Consider the following 22521-nt stretch of genomic DNA (forward strand, 5'->3'; position numbering starts at 1 on the left):
TGACATAATTTTCTCATTAAATTGTTACATAAAAATTATGTTAAATTATAAAATTTACATTTAGTTTTATGTTAAAATATAACGTAATATTTATGTTGCTATTTAACATATGCTTAATATGTTAAATTAACAGAAAAATTTCTGTGGACGGTTTTGGACATGCGATATCTGTTAAATTTAACATAAATTTTTTTACTGTGTATGTATGCATGGATGGAGGGATGTATATATACCTACGTATATTTTGTATCACTCATATATATATATTTATACATATATATATATATATATATATACATTACAGAAATTTAAAACACGTTTTTCCAAACGAGGAAGAACAGTGAGACAAAAAAGTCTTGTTATACAAAGAGAATTGCCCATTGTATCTGCACCGAACATGGCATCGGAAAACTTGACTGGCACTAGTAAAATCTCCAGTGGATCTTCATTATGTCAAATGCAAACTGATAAAATAACAGTAAATGCAAATGAGGTTCAAGACAAATCTTTTTTGGACGCCTTAGAAACGAGCGGAGAAGCAAAAAATTCTAATTCAATTATTAGTGCTACTCAAATTCTTAAAGAAGGCGAACATCAATGGTTAAATAGTGAGGTAATTAATAGTATAATTATACTAAGCTGTACACAAATACTAATGATATATTTTTATACGAAAAGTAATGTCGATAAAATAATCGAATTACAGGTTGCAGATTTTTCATTGAGCAGTTTCTTAGGGCAGCTTGAATCGCCTATGAAAGGTTCGCAAAGAAGTCAAGCGGGCGAACAAATCATGGAAGATATTCGTCCTTCTTCTGATGTAAATATAAATATATAAAATTACATTAAATATTATTTTATTTTATTGCGCTCTTTGTAATTTGATTTATAATGACCATTTCAGGTTGTGTCACATATGCAATGTCTTATGGGAGAAAATAGTGTCGACTATATGGCAAAATTTGCAAATCTTGCGTCTCAAATAGCTTCCGATAACAATAAAAAATAGGTAAATACAAATAATATATTTTTGTACGGAAAATTAATGTTAATAAAAAAAATGAATTACAGATTACAGATTTTTTATTAAACAGTTTCTTATGATAGATTGCAAAACCTATGAAAGATTTGCAAAGAACTCAAGAAAATATAAAAATTAAATAATTGATTTATATCTTTATTTGTAAACACTAAAAAATCGTTGCTGTTCTTTGTTTTTCTAACATAAACCCAAATTTAGCCATTCAAAAACCCCTGTATTATGAATTTTATCCAAATAAATTAAATTAAAATATTTTCGGTCCGCCATATTAGATCCGCCATTTTTAATTTTAAAATTCTGATGTCTGATTCGTAATCAGCGGCCCCGAAAGCTTTTAGATACAAAATATCTTTGAATTGCGATTACTTTTTTTTGCCCAAAGGGGCACAAACAGTGAAATTTCGCTTGCCGACGAAGTGGAAAAAAAATTTTTTTTAATAAAATGTCTTTTTTCATGTTTTTTCAAAATTTTATTACTATAGTTAGATAGAAGTACTTTTATTGTAAAATTTTTGTATAAAACATTTTTATTTTGTTTAGTTTACGTGATATATCGAGAAAACGCAAAAATGTCTCATGACACACCTTGAAGGGTGTTTTCAGCTCTTTAAACCGTTTTTTTTGGGCCGCTACTAAAAATTTCTAAATTCATGTATTTATCTTTTGTACATTTATGCCAAGTTTTATTAAAATCTGAATTTTCGAGTTCGCAAGGTTTCCTTTTTTGAAATGCTAAAATAAGATGTTAGATTATAAAATTACAATATTTAATAATCAATATTAAAACTTGAAACTTTAAACTAGTTTCTATATAGCAAGCTTTTTTATATTAAACTCGACTAATAATATTCTAATTCTTTATATTAATATCTTTATTTTTTTAGTATACTTATCTTTATAAGAATTTATATTGTAATTCACAAATGTCATTTTGTCAAAAATTTTTATTAAACTTTGTTTTTAAAAATTAATGTCGTTATATATGCATTCCAATATGCACTGCCAGTATTGAAAATCTACAGTTTACGTTTCATATACATATACTATAGACTTTTAGACTTTTAGTACTAGCAATGATTATTGGAATGCAGCCTAAAGTATAAGGTAGAGAATATTTTTCAAACATATATTTAAAATATATTATAAAATATGAAAATAAATGTTTTATAATTGCATTTATCGCACGTAACTTATAATCTGGCAGATAAGTTGTATGCATTATATGTATTTGCGTATTGAAGACGACTATCTAGAGTATTTAAATCTCAAAATAAAAGATTCACGCGTCGCATCAACAGGATATTTCAACAGGGCATTCTTATGTGACATTGACTTCCAGCGCCCTATATCGGAATATTTTTATCCCATCAAGAATAATGCGCGCGACCAGCATGCGATCTATTGATATAAAAGATAATAGGGAACTAAAGTAACGGCTGAATTCGTTACCGTTACAGACATAAACAAGTAACGATCGTTACCGAAAAAAAGTAACGAAAACGATAACGGCGTTACAAGTAACGTGTGTTACTTCCTAACCCTGACTATCAGCATATCGTATGTCTCATAGATGGTGCGCCAGGATCGGCTTAAATTTAAATAATTATTTAAAATTAATTAATTGACGGAACTCTTTGCGAAATTTATTAAAATAGTCAGGAACTAGTATAAAACTCTTTAAGAACTGCAGAAAAATACAATAAAAGTTTTTTTTTTGAAACCGAAGTTCCACAGGAGGTTAGCACCTCAGATTTAATTATTTTTTTCTACCCTGATAGCACAGAAAAGTTTCTGCAATGTTGCAGAGACATAACACTGAAATGTTGAAACTATTACAGTTACGTTACGTTATGTCTCTGCAATGTTTCTGTAAGGTTGCACCAATATCAAAATGTCCGCTTTGGTTCGCAAGAACGTTTCTGAAATATTACAGGAATATGACTATCCCAGGTAGTAAAAGTCGTCGTTATTTTGACGTTTTAGAAAATATTTTGGGTACATGTCCTATATATGCAGCACTTCCATTGTGAAAAATATTTAAATAACATAATTATAATGTAAAAAAAGTCACCATAGTCACATCTGGCATTGCCTAACTTCTGCGGTTACCCATCCAACTCTGAATCGCCATCGACATTGCTTGACTTCGAAGATCGTACGCAACCTAGCACTTTGCGATGATCTATGAACACTTGATGCTCATGAATACATATTTGTTATAGATCAGTTCAATAGATGTCAGAAACATGAAACGTATAGTTAAATAATATTTATAAATAAATATTAATATGTATGTATAAATATAAATGTACAGTTTTTTTATTGATTTTTACATATGCGGAACATGTGGAATAACTTATAAAAATATGTTTTTGTTGTTCTTTTGATAAAACTAAATTATATCCCAGACAGCACACAATATTTGTAAAATATTTACAAAATATTTATAATATTTATTTGAATATTTTATAAATATTTATCCAAATATTTTATAAATATTTTTGTGGTCTTAGATTTGATAGATCATAAAGATTTATCATAAATATTATAAAAATATTTATGAAATATTTATAAATATTTACAAAATATTACTTGTACAAATCTTTATTTTTTATTTACCATAAATAAATTATATATAATTATATATTTATTTACCATAAACACACCTATAACCTATATGCATATACATGAGGATGCCATGACATGAGACGTAACTTACATAATGCTCTCGATCTGGCACTGTACCCGCGTTGCCGAGAATGTGCGCCAAACATATATCATGAGAAAGGTTTCAGAAATGTTGTATTTGTAATATTACTATACGTTATAAAAATACTATACGTTGCTGGTCGATTTCAAATGTAAATTTTCAATCAAGATGATTGCAAATGTAATGTTTAAAAAAAAGATAGTCTCAGAAATATTACAAATGTGATGATACACAACAGAGAACATTATGATGTCTTAAGACGTCTTATTCTATAAGATTTTCTATAAGACGTCTTATAAAACTATCAAAAAGACGTCTTTTAGAAGTCTTTAAGACGTCTTTAAGACGTCTTACAGACGTCTTTTAGACATGCGTGTTGTCTGGTTAATTACTTTGATAGAACTATTGATATAAACTATTAGGAACTGTAGAACTATTGTAAACCAAGCTAGAACTTCTAAAAAATAATTGATTTTTACGATTTGGTACGCTGCGTGAATTTAGCGCACCATATTTTTAAATTTAATTTTTTTATATTTAATCAACAGAATTCTTGAAAATTTTACAAAGAACTCTAGAACTATTCGAAAGAATACTAGAACTTCAAAAAATCTTGAATTTTTAAATATGGTGTACTAAATTCACGAGTCCAAATTAAGTAGTGCATATCATGATGCAGTGTCACCGGGGCAGCAATCATATAACTTTTTCCTTAGAATGGAAACGTGAAAAGTGAAAAGTTTCATGTAACTATCTCTTTCTATTAGTGTTAAATAGAAAGAGATAGTAACTTGAAACTTTTCACTTTTCACGTTTTCGCCCTAGGGGAAAAATTACATGATCGATACCCAGAGCGATTTTTTTTAACTATATTGCACTACTTAAAAAAGTTGAGCAAAAATATATGTTATAAAGGATATTCTGAAGAATATTTATGTTAAATATGGTTGGTAGGAATAAAAAACATAATCTCCAAACATTTTTTTTCAATATAAATTTTTTTATTCCTATTTTTTGTTAAAAATTTATTTTAATTTTGGGGGAAAATTATCTCATTAATATTCATAACATTTTTTTTTTTCAAAATCGATCGAGCTGTTTTTTAAAAAATTGACTTTTTATTTTTATTTTTCCCTCTATATTTCCTAAAATAATAAAGATATCAAGTTATTATTTAGGAAAATTTTATATCACATTGATGTACGAACTTATGGCATGAATTTGAACCCGAAATCTGCGGGAGCAGATTTTATATGCTTATTCCGCTAGGTCTATTATTTCCAATTTTTCATCTGACCATTTAATACAACTGATTGACCATTCTTCTACAGCTTTTCTACGGGTTCTACGGGTTCATACTTCTGATGCTATTATCTTGTAACTAATTACAATTATAACTTTTATTTTACTTAATTGTTATTTATTTATTATTTTTTGTTAACTTATTCATATTTATGTAATTGTTAACGTTTACACGTTATCTAGCGTTTTATAAAGTTACTTTTGTTTAATAACGATTTTTTAATTTGTACATTACAAGCAACTAAGGATGACTTTGTAAAGTCGAAACGTTTCGCTGTCCTAAATATTTTTGCGTATTATTAAAAACTTGCGCTTTAATCCATTTAGGACTAAATATCCACTATTTTTTCTCTACGTTCAACGCTCAAACTTTTTACATAGACGTAGAAAAAAAACTCATCATAACGTTTTCGATAGTCTGAAACCTACTCTTTCGAATGCTGGTGTCAGAATTGACGTACAAAGCGAGTAAAAAAAGTTATGGCCCATTTTTCTAAAAAAGAGCAACATTTTTCGACATTTTTTTCTAAAAATTCCACATTTTGGATGCGAAAATGTTTTGCAGGATTATTACAATAGGGATAAATCGTGGAATAGATACCTGCTCTTTCAAATCTTATTGCGATTTTTCAAAAATTCAATACGGCGGATTTAATATGACGGTCAAAGGATGGAAAAACTGTATGTAACCGAAATATTTTCGATTTTCTTGATTTTTTCTCGTAATATCTCTTTAAAATACTTTAAAAATACACAAGTTTGTTATTTTATGTGAGTCGAGATTATAATAATACATAATCAATACAAATAATGCCGGTTTTTTTTTCTAGAAGTACGAGAAAAACATTTATCGCCAAATAATGGAGAAAAGTCATAAGTAAGTGTTCATATCTGATATTTCATCATGCTCACATCTACGCATACACCTATGTACATCAAATATATATATATATATATATATATATATATATATATATATATAGATGATTTTCTTCTTAATTTCACATTCTTTAGCCGTCAAAATATGTTGCCATTGCCTGACTCATATATATATATAATTATATAATTTCATCCAAAAGATTACAGTTTTTATGAAAAAATGTCAATTCTTTAAAAGTTAATAAACTTAACATACTTACAAATGAAACGATATTCCATTCTATTTTTCATATTATCTTTTACAAATATAATATGTCACTACCATGGTAACAGTAACACATCAAAACTATTTTATGTAATTTTTGTCGTTTACATTTGCTTTTCTTATCCTCTCTGGGCAACAGAGTGAGGATATCCTAGAAAAAAGATCAAATATAACCACTTCTGTTTTCCTTGCAAGAACTGCGGACTTTCTTATTATCAGCATATAGCAATGGCCTCTCTATTAGTATAAGCTCTATGATTGCAACGAAATAACAAACCGTGCATTTCTTCGTCTTGCCTTTATCCCTTTACGTGCCTACAAAATGTTCATGATGAAAACGTATCTTAACATGAAAAATTTACATTTCGGACTTTACATTGCGATATCTCTGATGGTAGGGTACATAGAGAAAAAAATAAACACTTATTATATAATTCAAACTTATCAATATAAGTTATAATTAAGCTATCGATTGACCTTAATTAGAATTTGATTGGTTAAACCGTTTTTAAAGATCCGATTGTCTCGGTATTCGTAAGTCGTGTAGTCGTATATAGTAAGTACATGGTCAGTCCGCGTTCACTTGGCGCGAGGTACTACTGTATCTCTTGATACTTAATGCACTTTTTTTTACATGTTTGATGTGTTTTTTAAATCTGTACAAAAGTATACTGTATCTCTTACATTTATACATGTCATTTAATCTTTTGGAGCTGTGGAATATATACGTTCCACCTTTTTTCTCTCACTTGTTTCTTTTTTAATATTTCTGTAATATTTATCTATAACTATTGATGGAATTGTATAATTTATACTTGTAAGACTCTAAATTATTATTTTCTGTATAATATTTTAGTTACGTATGTGATGTACTATTAATTATATACAAGTAAATATTACAAAAGCTTTTTTCCAAATTAATTTGTCCGTACATAAACTAAAAGTAATAGAAAGTTACGGAAAATGTTGTATTTTAAGCAAACAAGTTTATCTTGTAGTACATCAATGTATAATTTTTCAAAATTTTTTTATGTGCCCATAAAAAAAGTTAAATAAAAATATTCGAATAAGTACTTTTTATACTGGAAAGGTCAATATACCACATCTAAATCATAAAACATGTTATAAAAATGACTATTTTGTAACAGCATGGATGTTTATAAATAATAAAAACAAATAATAAAACAATTTAAAATGTCGGATCTAATACAGCAGACAAGCTGTTTACCAAAATTATTCTCTTGCTGAAATTACATTTGGTTTTTTGAGTTGCCGATTACAAATTTAAAGTCAAATTTTCAAAATGGCTGATAAATTTGTTATAAAAATTTTCATACTGGCCATGTTAGGCCCACACCACTTTGAATTTTGAAAATTTAGCTTTAGATTTATAATCCGCAACCTCAAAAATGTTAAAAATCTTAAAGTTCATAAAAATGTATTTACAATGTACTTGTTAATACAAAAAATGTACTTGTTAGTAATAAAATGTGTCCCTCAAAGGGCTAAATTATGTTGTTAAACTTTATATCATATTCTTTAATGAGCCGATAATCAGAATAGAACATCCCAGCGCATCGCAGATGCCCATATTCCTAGAACTAAAGCCTATGGCCTTTTCTCCGATAAGTTGCGAAATACACATCAAAGTGATTCATAGTGCTTACGTCCGCATGACCACTACCACACGTCTACCTCTAGGATTCGTATTAACTACAGTATAATTATTCGTATAGACGTAAGCAACGTGTCCCCTCGCGGATACCTTTTCTACGAACTGATCGATTATTCAGCCGCGAGTGGATACTTCCAATTAATCGTACGTAATCATCTCAATTGAATAAAATGTATTTTCTTTGTTAATAGTCTCAATATAATCCAATATACAGTTCATTTGGAAACACAATAAGTCACTCCAAAAAGGTAATTCAAAAAATGTATGTAACAGGAATTATAAAGAATTACATTTAAATAAATAATTAAAAGTAATAAATAATAATAATAGTAATAATAATACAAAATAGATATTAATAAAATAAAGAAATATAAGAATTATATTTATTAACATCATGAAATAATTTGTTGATTATTTTATATTGCAATTGTAATTAACTATTATAATGAACTAGATGAAAATGTTAATTGTTATAATTTTATCGTGTATTGCATATTTGTACAAAATTTAGTTATGTAACAAAAAGTTACATGTTAAAACAATAACAGAATTGTGTTTAAATTTTACACAAATACTTAAACATAATAATAGAACAATTTGTAAATTTTTCACATTTTTGCTAATACTTCGAGATGTGACACATTTCGAATTTCCGTATTAAAATTGATACAAAGAAATAAATATATTACGTCGCAAAGAAGATCGCGGCTGTACCGACTATACATATATCCACACACAGCGTGCATCACCGCGAACTATAAATAAACTCGAGCATAGGCGTCCACCACGAGACATACAAAAAAATATTGTTACAATTTCAAATTATTATCTTGTTTTTATTTGTATCTTGCTTAAGAATATATATGTCATTATTTAATTCTATAAATTATAAATATAACTCAAAGTATTAATATACAAATTTCACAGTTCTATTATTACATTTAAGTACCTTGATCATAATTTCTTTATTATTTTAAAGGTTATTTAAATTTTTGTTTGCTCTTTATTCTTATGTCGTTAAACCGTGTAATAAGTACTATAAAATTGTGTTTTATATGTGATTATACTCAAGTGTAAATTTAATGAGCAGCATTATAAAGTGCAATTTGAAAAAAAAATTGGTTGCAAAATTTCTTACTTTTAAAGAATTCTTTTTAAACAGATTTTATGTTAAACAGTGACGAATATTTGAATTATAGATTTTTCTTTTTAGTTATCTAAACATTATATTTTTATAAGTATTAATAAAATATAATGTTTATTTTCCTAGAAATAAGAGTATTGTTTTACAGATTATAATATAATAAGATTACAGATTACAATATAATAAGAGTATTGTTTAATAGATTTTTCGATATTTTGGCGACTTTTCTTTCTATATTTTACATTACATTTATTTTTAAATTTTTTTAAAGATGCGAGAAATATAGTTTGCACACGGAAAAAAATGATAAATAATTTTATAGAATGTGACATCATCAAAATTACGTTTTTTTATCTTCATATATCCTTTTAGAAAAAAATAATTAACTTATTTTTATAACTTTTTAAATCTCTTTTCAAATTTAAATAATCGGTTTTAAAAAATTATAAATATAATTAAATAACGTTGATCCCCCTGAGCGCCACATCTTAAGCGATGTATGTTTTGAATCAATACTGCAAGTAGAAGAGGATTTGATCTCACATACCAAAATATGTCGATACACAAGATTTTTTCGAAAAATAAAATAAATATGAAGTATTTGTCTTTTATTGTGTTTTTTTAAATACTTTTTCCAAGTTAATGGTTGTTGTTGACATTTTTTCGTTTTGCATATGAATTTTTTATTATTTCTGTTATAACAATTGTTGTCTAATTTAGTTATATATTAAATAGAGTATTATCGTTTTTACACATATTTGATATAGATTAGTAGGAGGAGGACAGCAGGCTATAGGGGAAGGTGGAAGGAGAAGAAGGTTTTAGATATTATAAAAAAGACGCCTCGTTAAACATGTAATAATATCTGTATAATTAAAGAATTTTTTATAAAGCTTTAAGCATTTTTAGATTCAGAAGAGAAAATTATATATTGAAACTTTTTAGACGTTTACATATATATATATATATATATAAATTTGTGTTTTTATATACAGTTCTTATAAATGAGCTTTTTCAGATATTTGAATCAAGTTAAATAAATATTAACAGTATAAATATTATAATTTAATGACTATAAAACAATTAGAAAACTTTGATTAATTTTTAAATATTTAGATCACGAAGCCCGGGAAAAAATTTTTCATATGAAAACATAAATAAATACAGAAATGGGAAAGTTATTTTTTTAAAGTAACTAATCACCGTTACCGTTACTTAAGAAATAACGATTCGTTACTCTTTCCGTTGCTTTTTAATATTAACCCTTTGCATACACACTAAGTGGTTACCACTAATAACTAAAACTTCAGCGCTCTGTACCTTTTTAGTACCGTAATAAATGGAAAAAGAATTCAGAAACTGCAAAAACTTGTTTTTTTATCGTGAAATATAATAATTTTTTTAATATAATATTTCTTAAATTTTAATACCAAAAAAAGTATGTAAATACTTTCTATAAACATTAAAGTTAATCCATGATTTTTTTTAGAATTTTAGCACAAATATTTTTAAAAATACAGTTGTTTAAAAATTGTCATAGGTAGAAAATTGTCAACTACCCAGGGTATGCGAAAAAATAAGTGTGTATGCAAAGGGTTAAAAAATAGAGATTAAATAAAACATTTTGTTGTGAAATATTTATTTACTTAAAATGTTAATAAAAAATAAAATTAAAAAGTAAAATACAAAATAAGCGAAAAATAAAAAAAATAGAACCAATATTTCGTCGCATCCTCATTGTGCCGAGTTTCGGCAGAGAATGTGATGAAAGGTTAATAAGGATAAAAGGTAAAGAATAAATTATTTTAATTTTTTTTACTTATGGCATAATAATAAGATCATCTAATAAATAGTTAAATCAATTTATTCCTTTTGTTGAGTAGTATTGTAAAACAATGGTTTGAGTAATTAAACATACAGAAATAACTCCTCTCTTCAAACACGCTTTCTATTTCAGTAGATATATTTTTATGATAATCCTTTCATCCAATTTTATATAATTTATTTAAGTTTCTTCTCTCCTCGTGCTCAATTGCTTACAACTTTCATACACATATAAAATATATCTTATTCTTTACTTTTCCCCTCTTAAAAAAAAAATCATATGGATGCATTTTGTTCATAAATTTAAATTTCTATAAACATTATATCATGTTCTTGTCCAATTTTTTAGGTGTTCTCTGTACCTCATAAATTTTTTAATAATTTTTAATTGCATTCAAGAGGTCAAACTCTATAAAAAAGCACTGTTTCTTTTACTTTCACTTGTAACTTTTACAAAAATGTAGTACTGGACAGTATCAAATTAGCTAGTAATTATTACTTATTTTAAGTATTAAAAGTATTAACAATAGTACCTTTAATACTTAAAATAAGTATTAATTACTGATCAATTTAATACTGTATAATATTACATTTTTATAAGGAAAAAATCAAAATGGTTAACATTCTTTTCTTTTTTCTAACATCTTCCTTAAAAAATACAACTACAGTGAAATTTATGTTTTTTATACGCTCAATTTATGCAATTTTTAATGCAATAATTTTAAACTTACAAGTGTTCTTAAAATGAATAAAGTTACAAAAATCATCCAAATTAGGATTATCTAAATTACAAAGTACAAATTTATTATAAATTTTATTGATATCCTTTATTAATTTTTAATAAAATTTTGCACTCTATTATAGTGTTTTTTATAGATTTAAACCACCTAAATACAAGAAAATTATAATTATGAAAAAATTTGAATAAATTACACGTCATATAGATTACTGGAAGGTAACACGGAATTATCAGTATTAAATAATCTTTCAATGGATCCACTACTTGGTAAAGCTATTAAATTTAATAAATTTTTTAATTTCTATATATATATTACATACTAATATATATTACATACGCCATAAATATGAAATATAATTTTAACTACAAAAGATAACGATAAAAGTAACTATTAAATTCGTTACCATTACCCCAAAAAATGTAACTAAGTTACCATTACAGTTACAGAAAAAAAAGTAACGCCGTTATCAATCCGTTACAAAAAAAGGAACTGTTACTTCCAACCCTGTAGAAATATAAATATAAATAAAAAACATGTAAATACACATATATATAAAATATGTCTATATATGTTTATACTAGTTTTTTTTCTTTTATAAAATTTTTGTTTAGTATAAAGAAATAATAGTCATACTGAAAAGACAACAACTATTTAAAAACATCATTTTCACATTGCTTTTTTACAAAAAGCTAGGTATAATAAATAAGAAAAAATTATCCATATATATAATCCAAATTATCCATAATCATATATTCTATGAATCGAAAATATATACATGATTACACATGAGCAATTTTTTCTCATTTCTTCAAACTTAACTTTGTGTAAAAAAAACAATGCAAAAATTATCTTTTTAATTAGTTTCTGTCTTTCTAATATAACTATTATTTATTTTATATCAAACAGAAATTTTACAAAAAAAACTAGTATAAACATATATGGACATATTTTATACATGTATATTTACATATGTTAAAACATTTTTTTCCAGAAGGATTATATGTTCAACCTCTCTTTCAAATATATATATATCATTACAATTCATGTTTATATTTTATATTTTATAGTAAAAAATAATGTTAAGATAATTATTTATTTATTTTAACATAAATTCTTGTTTAAATTTTTGAAAATACCCGAGTGTTAATTCAACGTAATGTAACTGTGTTATTTAAATACTTTGTGTAAATTGGTATTGAATATTTTTTTTTGTTAAAATAATTTATAAGTAAATAAAAATAATAGAATTTTAAAACATAAACTCTAAGATTAATAAATAAAATGAGCATGTTTTTTAATATTAATTTAACATTATAAATGTTATTTTTATTGAAAAATACATTTTTACATTTCATTTCCAAATTGTATCGAAATATTACATTTTTTTATATTAATCGTTTACATAATATTTGTGTTTTTTAAAATACTCGTTTTGTATCAAATTAGTACAAAACTTCAGTGAATTATTTAAGAGATATATAAAGAATATTAAATTTACGTATAAAATTTTTTATTGTATGTGTATGTATTGGTGTAAGCTTTTGTAATATTAAAATAAAAAATACGTAAAAAATAATAGCACAGTATATGCATACATACATACATATATATAAGATAAATAATAAATTTAATAACAATTTAATATATTTTAATATAACTGTATATGTAATGTAAAGGAAACTTCAATTCATCAACTTACAAGCATTCGATTGTGAAAGATTAATTATATATTTTTTTTAAACATGTACACTGTAAAATGTTGTTAACTAGATTTTTCAACTTGGTTAAACTTTTTCAGTTCAAGTATTTTATATACTTATTTAAATTACACACGAAAAATATTTTAACTAATGTTCATATATTTAACTTAAATATATATAAATATTTGAAATTAAAAAATTTAATTAAATTCAGAAATTATGTCAAGTTAACAATTTTTTTCTTAGTGTACACACATAATAAAAATCATACAACTCAAAATGTTCGAAATAATTAATTTTTTTAATAAAAAATTAATATTTTAAATTATAGTTAAATTATAAATAATTTTCCTCTTAAGGTTGAAAACACGATCAGAGAGAGAAAAAAGATGAATATAATACAATTTGTTAATGTAAATTTGTTACTGAAGTCACCGACAAATCTTTAATCAAAATCTTCCCAACGATGAATCGATGATTAGAAAAAATGTAGATTCGCGTCGGAAAGATCGACGCCAATGAAGTATAAGTAATTGTTGCGTCAGCTATCGTGGCTCGACGCACGCGGCTACGGTGATGATTGGTCGTGGCTGCGGAGCGGGAAATCCCCGTTGAAACCTGCTCGACCACGAGTTATCCCACGTCCTACTGCGGTATCTCATATTCGTTTCCTTCGTCGTTCTCCGTCGAGTAAAGACCTCGTGCTTTAGTCGTTCGGGAGAAACACGCGATGAAGCATCGTCGTTACCGCCGCCGTTGCTTGTCAATACTGAGAGATAACATTGCGTCGTATAACGATTCCACATACTAAGAAAAAGTAATTAAATTGATTAAATTTTTTCAGCTGAATTAAATTTCTTCAGTTCTAGTATTTAAGTTAAATACATAAAATACTTGAACATTAGTTCAAGTATTTATATTTATTATATATATTTAATTTTAATTTCTTTATTTCAAATCAAATTTCTAAATTTCATCATTTAATGTAATCACGTAAAATACTTAAACTTTATTTCAAGTATTTACATATTTAACTGAAATACATAAAATATTTTAACTTTATTTCAAGTATTAACTATTTAACTTAAACATACAAAATACTTGAACTGAAGAAATTTAATTAAGTCGAAAAATGTTGTCAAATTAACAACTTTTCTTTCTCTGTATATTTTTAATAAAATCTCAGAACAATGAGTTTTCAAGCGGTAGTGACACATTCCTGAATATTGCCGCGCACTTACTTAATTCCTGCATGTACAATTATCGCCACGCAAGTATAAGTACTTGTAACGAGTGTTCTTGATTCGCCGATACAGCTCTCGATATTGTTGTATGATAAAATTAAGTTTCGAGTGCGAGTGTTGTTGTCGCGTTAAACATGGACTCATTTAACACTTACGGTAGGAACGATCTATCAGAGGTAAGTAGTTTAACAAAAATGCCACAATGTAAAATTCAGTGCTGTATATTTTTTCAAGCAAAACCGTTTGCATAATTAACCTTTTTTTTCGTTGTTTCCATTTTTTCCCTTAAGTTTCTTATCGTTTATTTTCGTTTTATTATTCATAACAATTCCATATCTTCTCTGGTATCTGTCTCGAATTTGAGTTTAAAGCAATAAGTTACGTACCGTAACTTATTGCTTTATTTAACAAAGCAATAGAAAAATAAAATAATACGTTCACTCGATATAACTCGGATTGAGATGATAATAATTTTAGCGGATTGCAATTAACTTTTTTGCTCAATCAAGTCGCTATACATATGCATGCAATTAAGAGTTTTTGTGCTCCTTGTGTGTTCCGTCATTATTTTCAAAGTAACTTCAACTAAAACTCAAAACATTTTGAAAATTATAAAATAAATTTTTAATAGATTACAACAGGCACACAAAAAAAGAAAAGTGGTCTGCCCTTGGGACCCTACTAGTCAATTTCTATGTTCTATTTTGATATGCTGACACGAATCCGGTGTCAAGATTGCTCTACCACGCACTTTTTTTTCGAAAAAAAATGGCCTAAAAACCTTAAACATTGTAATTTCACTGCACGCGGAAAATGGTGAGTGATAGAGCAATTCTGACACCGGATTCGTGTTCAGCACGTCAAAATACATAAAGTGTAGTTTTCTAGTCCTTAGAACACACCATTTTTTTGTGTGGTTGTGTTATTAACGTAGCATATGAATTGAATAGAACTTATTTTTATTAATGTGTATTCTACATATATAATATGTATTAAGGGGATGCTGGACTGCTTCTCAAACTTGATCGGGGTCGATAATGTAAAGTCATTCGTGCACATCATTAATGAGATTTGGTATATATTTCTTTTATAGATTTGGAAATTCTTTTCCAGAATTAAAGTACACATATTAATATCCATCTATAAATTGGACTTTATCAAAAACAAAAAATATTTTTTTTATTGCTCTACTTATCGACTTTTACGCGTATATAACCTAAATTTTCGTTTCGCAATTTCGTCTCAATTAGGGACTAAAATCTAATTTTCGAAACTCGACACTGTTTGTTCTCGATACTAAATTGTATATATTTCTTTTACAAATTCGGAAAATCTTTTCCAGAATTAAAGTACATGCATTAATATTAGCTTATGAATTGATTTTCATACCGAGAAATTAAAAAAAATTTTTCTTTTCAGACACGAAATTCTCGCATTCATTAAGGGAATATTAAAGTGCTCGTCAAACTTTTGATCGGGGTCGATAATGGATTTTATATCAAGAATAAACAAATGTTTTTCTGTCTGCTCTTTTTCTAACCTATATCTGAATTTGCAGTTATAAAAAGTTTATGAAACTAATCTTTTTTTATAGACTTTTAATCTTAGTTTGAATTGCACGATATTGTTCGTATATGTTATCTCTAGAGGAATACGGTTTTATTTTGTACATATATATCGTAGATTTTGTATACTAAGCAAATATTGTCATCAAATGACAGTTCTACGTACCAAAAATAAAATTTGTTTTGTTTTTTATATTAACTCGACCATATTCCCCTAGATTTTCATGCGTGCTTTAATTTTGTAAAAGAGTTTTGCGATTCTATAAAGCCAATTAAAAGATTTAATTGATTAAAAAAATGTCGGTAAAACAGACGACTATAAGATCCCCTTAAACTTTTTTATTAGAACGCCTACGCTCAATTTAAAAGCGTAATACTATTCCTAAATGTTTACTCAACAACGACCTAGACTTGATTTATGCGTACAAGGTCTAAAATTTTTACATCAGGCATTTTGTTACGAGTCAATGCCAGAAGCCGACATTTTAACATTTTCTTTTTCGTTTTTCCTACAAAATTATTATGGTCGGACTTTGTTATCATCTATATTATAATTCTAGAGAAGGATTTTTAATTCTGTAAATATGCAATTAAAAGATTAGTGAATAGGAAAATTATCGGTAGAACAGAACAACTTTAGCATCCCCTTTGGTATTATGGCCACTGAAGACAACATGGTTCGTATTATCACCGTTATTAGCTGACGAATTTTAGTAATTACTTATGGAATTATTTGTTTAGCAGCCTGCCATTATTAAGTGACGCTAATATGACAATACATAATAGCTAACATTCGTTATAAGGCATTTTTAATTTTCAGTATTTCAAAATTTTTTTAAGGTACATTTTAACATTTAATTACACATACTTCCTCATTCTTTTTAATCCTACTTATTTTAACTACAATTTTTTCTAACCTAATTTATTTTATAGAAATATATAATTTTATAATAAAATATTGTGACTTTTTTAAATAAAATCGGTTTTTTAAATTTATTTTTGTGATGACCATATTACCATCCTTGTTTCTCTTCAACTCATTATGCAGTGTTGCAACTCATTATACATTTTTATAAATAATATGTAATATAGTAAATATTTTACTTTGAATCTAATGAAGGACACTTTAATAAATATCTGAATAATATGATATCCGAATTATCTGCAGATTCCTCAAAAAATTATAATATTCGAGTTATTCGAATAATTTGAAGCTTATAATTAACGTCGGAGTTAAATCCAAGTATCTAAAGTCTAAAGTATAAAAAATTCAACAAAGAACCAATTACAAAACACATGTTAAAACTTATTAAAATTATGCAAAACTTTAATTACAGTATTAGAAAATGGTAGTTATAAAAATAATTATAAACATTTTTCAAAAAATTATTTTGATTAAAAAGATTTGTATGATAATTTGAACGAGTTTAAATTATTTATTTTATTAAACACAATTTATGCAAAATATATGATTCCGCTCAAAATTGTTTTATAATTCTATTATTTAAAGCTAAATAACTGAGTATATATACACTTAAATATGTATATCATAACATTGTAAATATAAAAAATTATTTTGTGTGCTTTGCAATCTTACGAAAATAAATACAAAACATATAAGAATAGGAGAAAGAAAAGAATAACAAAAATTAAACTTCAATCTTCAAACTAAAAATAAACATCAATCTTTGATAAAGAAAGGTTAACTAATTTATGCGCACATATGATAACTTTTTTTAATTATAGCTATATTTTGTTATAAAAACTGAAAATCTATAGTTTCTGTTATGTACACTATGGATTTTCAGTACTGGCAGTAATATCGGAACACAGCCTCTGTTTTAGAATTAATCGGAATAATTTAAATAAATTTTAATTCATAATTATGTTTAATTTATATTTTGTTTCTATTCTGCTTCTAACCGGATTAGATATTAATTCATTCCGGTATATAAGATACATCCTAATTTACGGATTAGAATAAATATATACAGTTCTTTGACTATTACAATCCAACTCACTTAATAAATCTGAATAATTTAGATGTAAATGAAAGATCTCTTCGAAGTAAATAGATTATAAATTTCATAATTTATTAAAATATTCGATTATTAATCGACTTAAGACTTTATAGTCTTAATTTTAAACGTCAACAAATTACAATCGCTTTCTCTTTCAATTACGTGACATATATACATTTACAAAAAATTGTTTAATATTTAATATCAGACAACATCTTATATACCATCTATCGAATTATTATTTAGGAAAATTTAATTAATCTAAAATGGCCTCTAAAAGATTTGTTCCGTTTTTGGAAGAAAATAGGGCTCTCCTAAGGGCATCTGGTAAGCGAGGAGGCACAATGGACTTTGTCTTTGTACCAGTAGTGAGACTTCATATGCCATGTCCCCCTCCCCCCTTCCGGTTTATTATTATTGTTATTATTATTATTATTATTAAAATGGCCCTTAAATGATCATTAACTGATCAATACAATGATTTTGTATTACTTCCTAATGAAAATTTTTCTCAGAATTTTTTATATTTTAAATTTATAAATGTTATTGAAGAATACTTTCCATTTTTTCAGAATTTTTAAAATTTTTTCAGAAAATATAGCATGAGAAATCTTAGAATATATTAAAATTCTTACACAAACACACAAATTTTACAAAATATAATATATACTTTTTTTATACATTATTTCATATTTTTCAGATTTTGTAAGATTTCTTTGGAAATTCTATAGAATGAGAAATTCTTCGAATATATCAAAATTTATAAATATAAACATTTCTAGAAGATATAGAATTTGTTCATATTTTTTCATAATTCTAAAGAAATCCTTCCGGTATAGTGGAATCGAACAAGTAGTATAGGACACCGCCACATAGCCACGGTATAATTTTATTTCTCATAATTAAAAACTGGATAAAATAGAAGATGCATTATGACATTTGTCAACTATGTGTATTTTAATAAAATAACAAAATTTTGATGTTTTAAGGGTGTATCGGATATACAATCTTAGACAAAAGTGCATGAAATTTGAAATACTTAAATATCTACGCCTAACGCATAGTAAATCTAGATGTAAGAAACTTGAACGATAGTTGGAGTCTTATTTTTACTCTTACAAAGGTATTTTTCACGTATTTGCGATTTTTTTCACTTATGAGTTTAAACTTTTAACAGTGAAAATGCACAATTATCTGAAGTTATATTTTATTTCTTTAAAACGGTGTAGTGAAGATAATTAAAACTTGGCAGATATTTTCATCTATTCATACAGATGTACAAAAAAATTCCAAACACTAGTACTATTTCTTCTATATTTTTTAGCTGTTTCAACCGTCAAAATCGTCTTTTTCCATAAGATAGAAAAGAATACAATGCAAAATCAGTGAAAATTAAAATAGTTATAACTCAGCAACCGTTTAGTGGATGCGTTTTCAATTTTTTGCAGTACATTAAGGAAACTAAGAGAACAATTTCATAAATTTTTAGCAACTTTGTACCATTTTGAACTTCAGTCCGATACATCCTTAAAAATGGCTCCAAAAATTGAGGTTTGAAGTAATCATAAAGTAAGTAAAGTATTTTGACAGTACAGTATATTAAATACTCTACTACCACAAATACCTGTTTAGTAGTTGAGTACATGAGTAGAGTACACGAATTCAAATTGGTTTAATATTTTTATTTGAATGTTGATCTGAAAAAATGTAAAAAATATTCAAATTTAACATTTAAAAAATCTGAAAAATATTCAGATTTTTTCCAATTTCTAATTCAAATTATTGGTGAAATTTTTTAATAATTTTTAAGAATTTCTGCATAAAAATTTCTAAAAAGTTATACCGATATTTTTATATAGAAACTCTGGAAAATTTGGAAAAAAATTTTCACTAAGGTTTTACTAGATAATTCAAACCAAAATCGATATTAATCTCCAAATGTTCAATAATATTGTGTAATATTTAAATATTGCAATAATATTAATCATTTAGGGACCGCTTAACCTATCATTGATTTTTTAATAAATAATGCAAGACAGATGCCAAACATTTCAATTTAAAATTTTTTTTAAATATCTTATTCAAAAATATGTTTCGCATTCACGAGATTTTATTCTGCTTTGCAAAAATTTCGGATTGGATCGTGGCCAGTACTTTTCAGTGCGACATTGAGAATAGAACCATAAAATTTTGTATGCGTCTAAATCCGATAACAATTAGCAGAAGAAGTGAATCTTTTTTAATGCAAGATTTTTTAATTCGCATTCATTTGAATGCCTCTTATCGCGATCGAATGCGAAGAATGTTTAGAGTCAAGTGAATTCTTTTGAATGTGAGAGTTAATATTTGAAATAAATTGAATCCTCAAAAAGCAGAATTCATAAGATATTCAATTGAATCTTGTGAATTCTGTTGATTTATGTTTTTTGCAAAATGTCAACATTTTTTTAATTTTTTCCAATCCAACGTTTTATGCAGGGTAGCAAAGATAAAGCAGCATTGTTATTAAAAATATTATTTCTGTTAAGAAAATTTTTAATTTGCTGTCAATCTTTGCGCGCGCGCGCGCGCGCGCGCGCGCGCGTGTGTGTGTGTGTGTGTGTGTGTGTGTGTGTGTGTGTGTGTGTGTGTGTGTGTGTGAATCAAATATAGAAAAGTTATTCAGGAAAAAGAAAATATAAGATCATCACGCAATAGCGATCCTTTAAAGTACATTTTGCCGCAGTTTGCATGATATCGATCATAGTTTAGGAAGTAGACTATTCAACACAATAGAAAAATTAGTCTGAGCAACAAACACACTTTTCAAATTTTAATAAAAATTGGTTTAAGGGGCTACATACACCCAGAAATTTTGAAAAAATGGATTTTTCGTTTTTTGCACATTCGTAAAGTATAAGGTCTTGAGAATATCCCTTGCAAGTTTCAATGTGATTTTTTGAAAATTGTCGGAGATATAGCGAGAAAGGTCCAAGCGCGTTCGACGATGCTGAGGCGCGAAGGGCGCTTTCTAATCCTTCGCAGCAGATATTTTACGCAAGAATATTACGCCGGCAAGTTGGAATCGAAGCCTTTGATGCCGCTACATCTGGGGAGAGTTCACTGTATGGCCCTGGAGTGGATGACTCCATGTAAGTTTGAAAAAAAATTATCTACGTTTTAATGTCAAACTTTAAACGCGTTTTTCTCGAAACCATGTTTTCAAAACGCGTGCCAAAAATATCTCGAAAACGGCTGAACCGATTTACTTGAAATTTGGAGGGCTTAATCTACACAAAAAAGGCAGTCTTTATCGTGGCGGTTTTTTTCAGAGCTCTTACTTTTTTTTAAGTTAAAAAAACCACCGATTTTTACCCTAAAAATCGCTTTTTTTCTTTAAACGGCCGCCATTTTGCCAAAAATCGATATTTTAAAAATCGGCTACGATAAAGACTAGATAATATCATTCAGTTTAAGAAAATTTTAGGCTAGTCTGTTTCAGATAAGTCCTGTACGAGTTGCAATTGGCAACGTGGAGCACTTTTTTTCAACATGGTCTTGCGACGAGGACAATATCTCCGCCATTTTAAAATATTTTTAGTTCAAATTTATTCTGAAACATGTTCTAAGAATGTATTTTAAAGTAAAGAAAACTAGGATTAATTACATACATTACGTTTCGAAAAAAAAAATCGAGAAAAAGGCCTATTTTTTACGTCTCTGGGTGTATGTAGCCCCTTAAATTAATAACAGTAAAGAACATTCTTATATTTTTTTTTATGTGAGTGGAAAGTGACTAAGAGATTTTTTCATGCTCCATTCCGTATTTCTGAAGAAATAAAAATGTGAAAAATGAACCACAGTGATTGGTGTATATCGTTAAGAGGATCCTGAAGTCGTCTGTTTTTTTTTAATTAAATTAATATCGACATTTTTAATTAAATTAATCTTTTAATTGGCTTTATAGAAATAAAACTAATTAAAACTTGCAAAACTCTTTTATAGAATTAAAATACGGATCAAGACCTAGGGAAATACAGTCGAATTAATATAAAAAACGAAAAAAAAATTATTTTTGGTATGTAAAGTTGTCACTTGATGACAATATTTGCTTAGTACACAAAATCCACGATATATATGTATATATATATATATATATATATATATATATATATATATATACCCAGCTAGCCAGGCCTGTTAAAATCACATATCGTGAAAGCTTTACAGCAAGGATTGTTTCAATTTTGACAACCATTTTATGACAAGTAATTGTCTGTTGCTTTGTTTTCTAAAAGTTTCGAGCAAATTTACGGCAAAAGTTTTCATCACACGATGCTGCAAATAACAGAGAAAGACTTGTACATAAATATTACGTATAGAAATTACAAGATTAATTCCGACACGATAAAATGCAAAATTTAAGCAAAT

At 26.6% G+C, this 22521-nt stretch overlaps 1 protein-coding gene and 1 non-coding gene across 11 annotated transcripts in view; both read left to right on the forward strand.

Annotated features, from left to right (window-relative positions):
* LOC105837488 overlaps positions 1 to 22521 on the forward strand; it is a 253276-nt gene that overhangs the window by 37702 nt on the left and 193053 nt on the right. For 3 of the 9 annotated variants that reach the window (XR_004963966.1, XR_004963965.1, XM_036289247.1), the window contains exons 8-11: positions 305 to 613; positions 707 to 820; positions 905 to 1009; positions 5885 to 5931. The exons of 5 other annotated variants lie outside the window; for them this stretch is intronic. Coding sequence is in view for 2 of the 4 variants with exons in the window: in XM_036289247.1 (XP_036145140.1) it covers positions 305 to 613; positions 707 to 820; positions 905 to 1009 (528 nt within the window). In the remaining 2 variants the exon portion in view is untranslated. Of the gene's footprint in view, positions 1 to 304; positions 614 to 706; positions 821 to 904; positions 1071 to 5884; positions 5932 to 22521 lie in introns of those variants that run through there. One more of the 9 variants, XM_036289236.1, reaches the window with a different exon arrangement.
* LOC105839751 lies at positions 13590 to 21769 on the forward strand. 2 transcript variants are annotated; one of them, XR_004964004.1, is made up of 4 exons: positions 13590 to 14098; positions 14468 to 14701; positions 21072 to 21242; positions 21593 to 21769. It is a non-coding gene; the product is annotated as an uncharacterized LOC105839751 (transcript). The 2 variants fall into 2 exon arrangements; XR_004964003.1 differs by having other exon boundaries at positions 13591 to 14098; positions 21583 to 21769.

The sequence above is a fragment of the Monomorium pharaonis genome, chromosome 1 (assembly GCF_013373865.1).
Source record: "Monomorium pharaonis isolate MP-MQ-018 chromosome 1, ASM1337386v2, whole genome shotgun sequence".
Classification (NCBI taxonomy): Eukaryota; Metazoa; Arthropoda; class Insecta; order Hymenoptera; family Formicidae; genus Monomorium; species Monomorium pharaonis.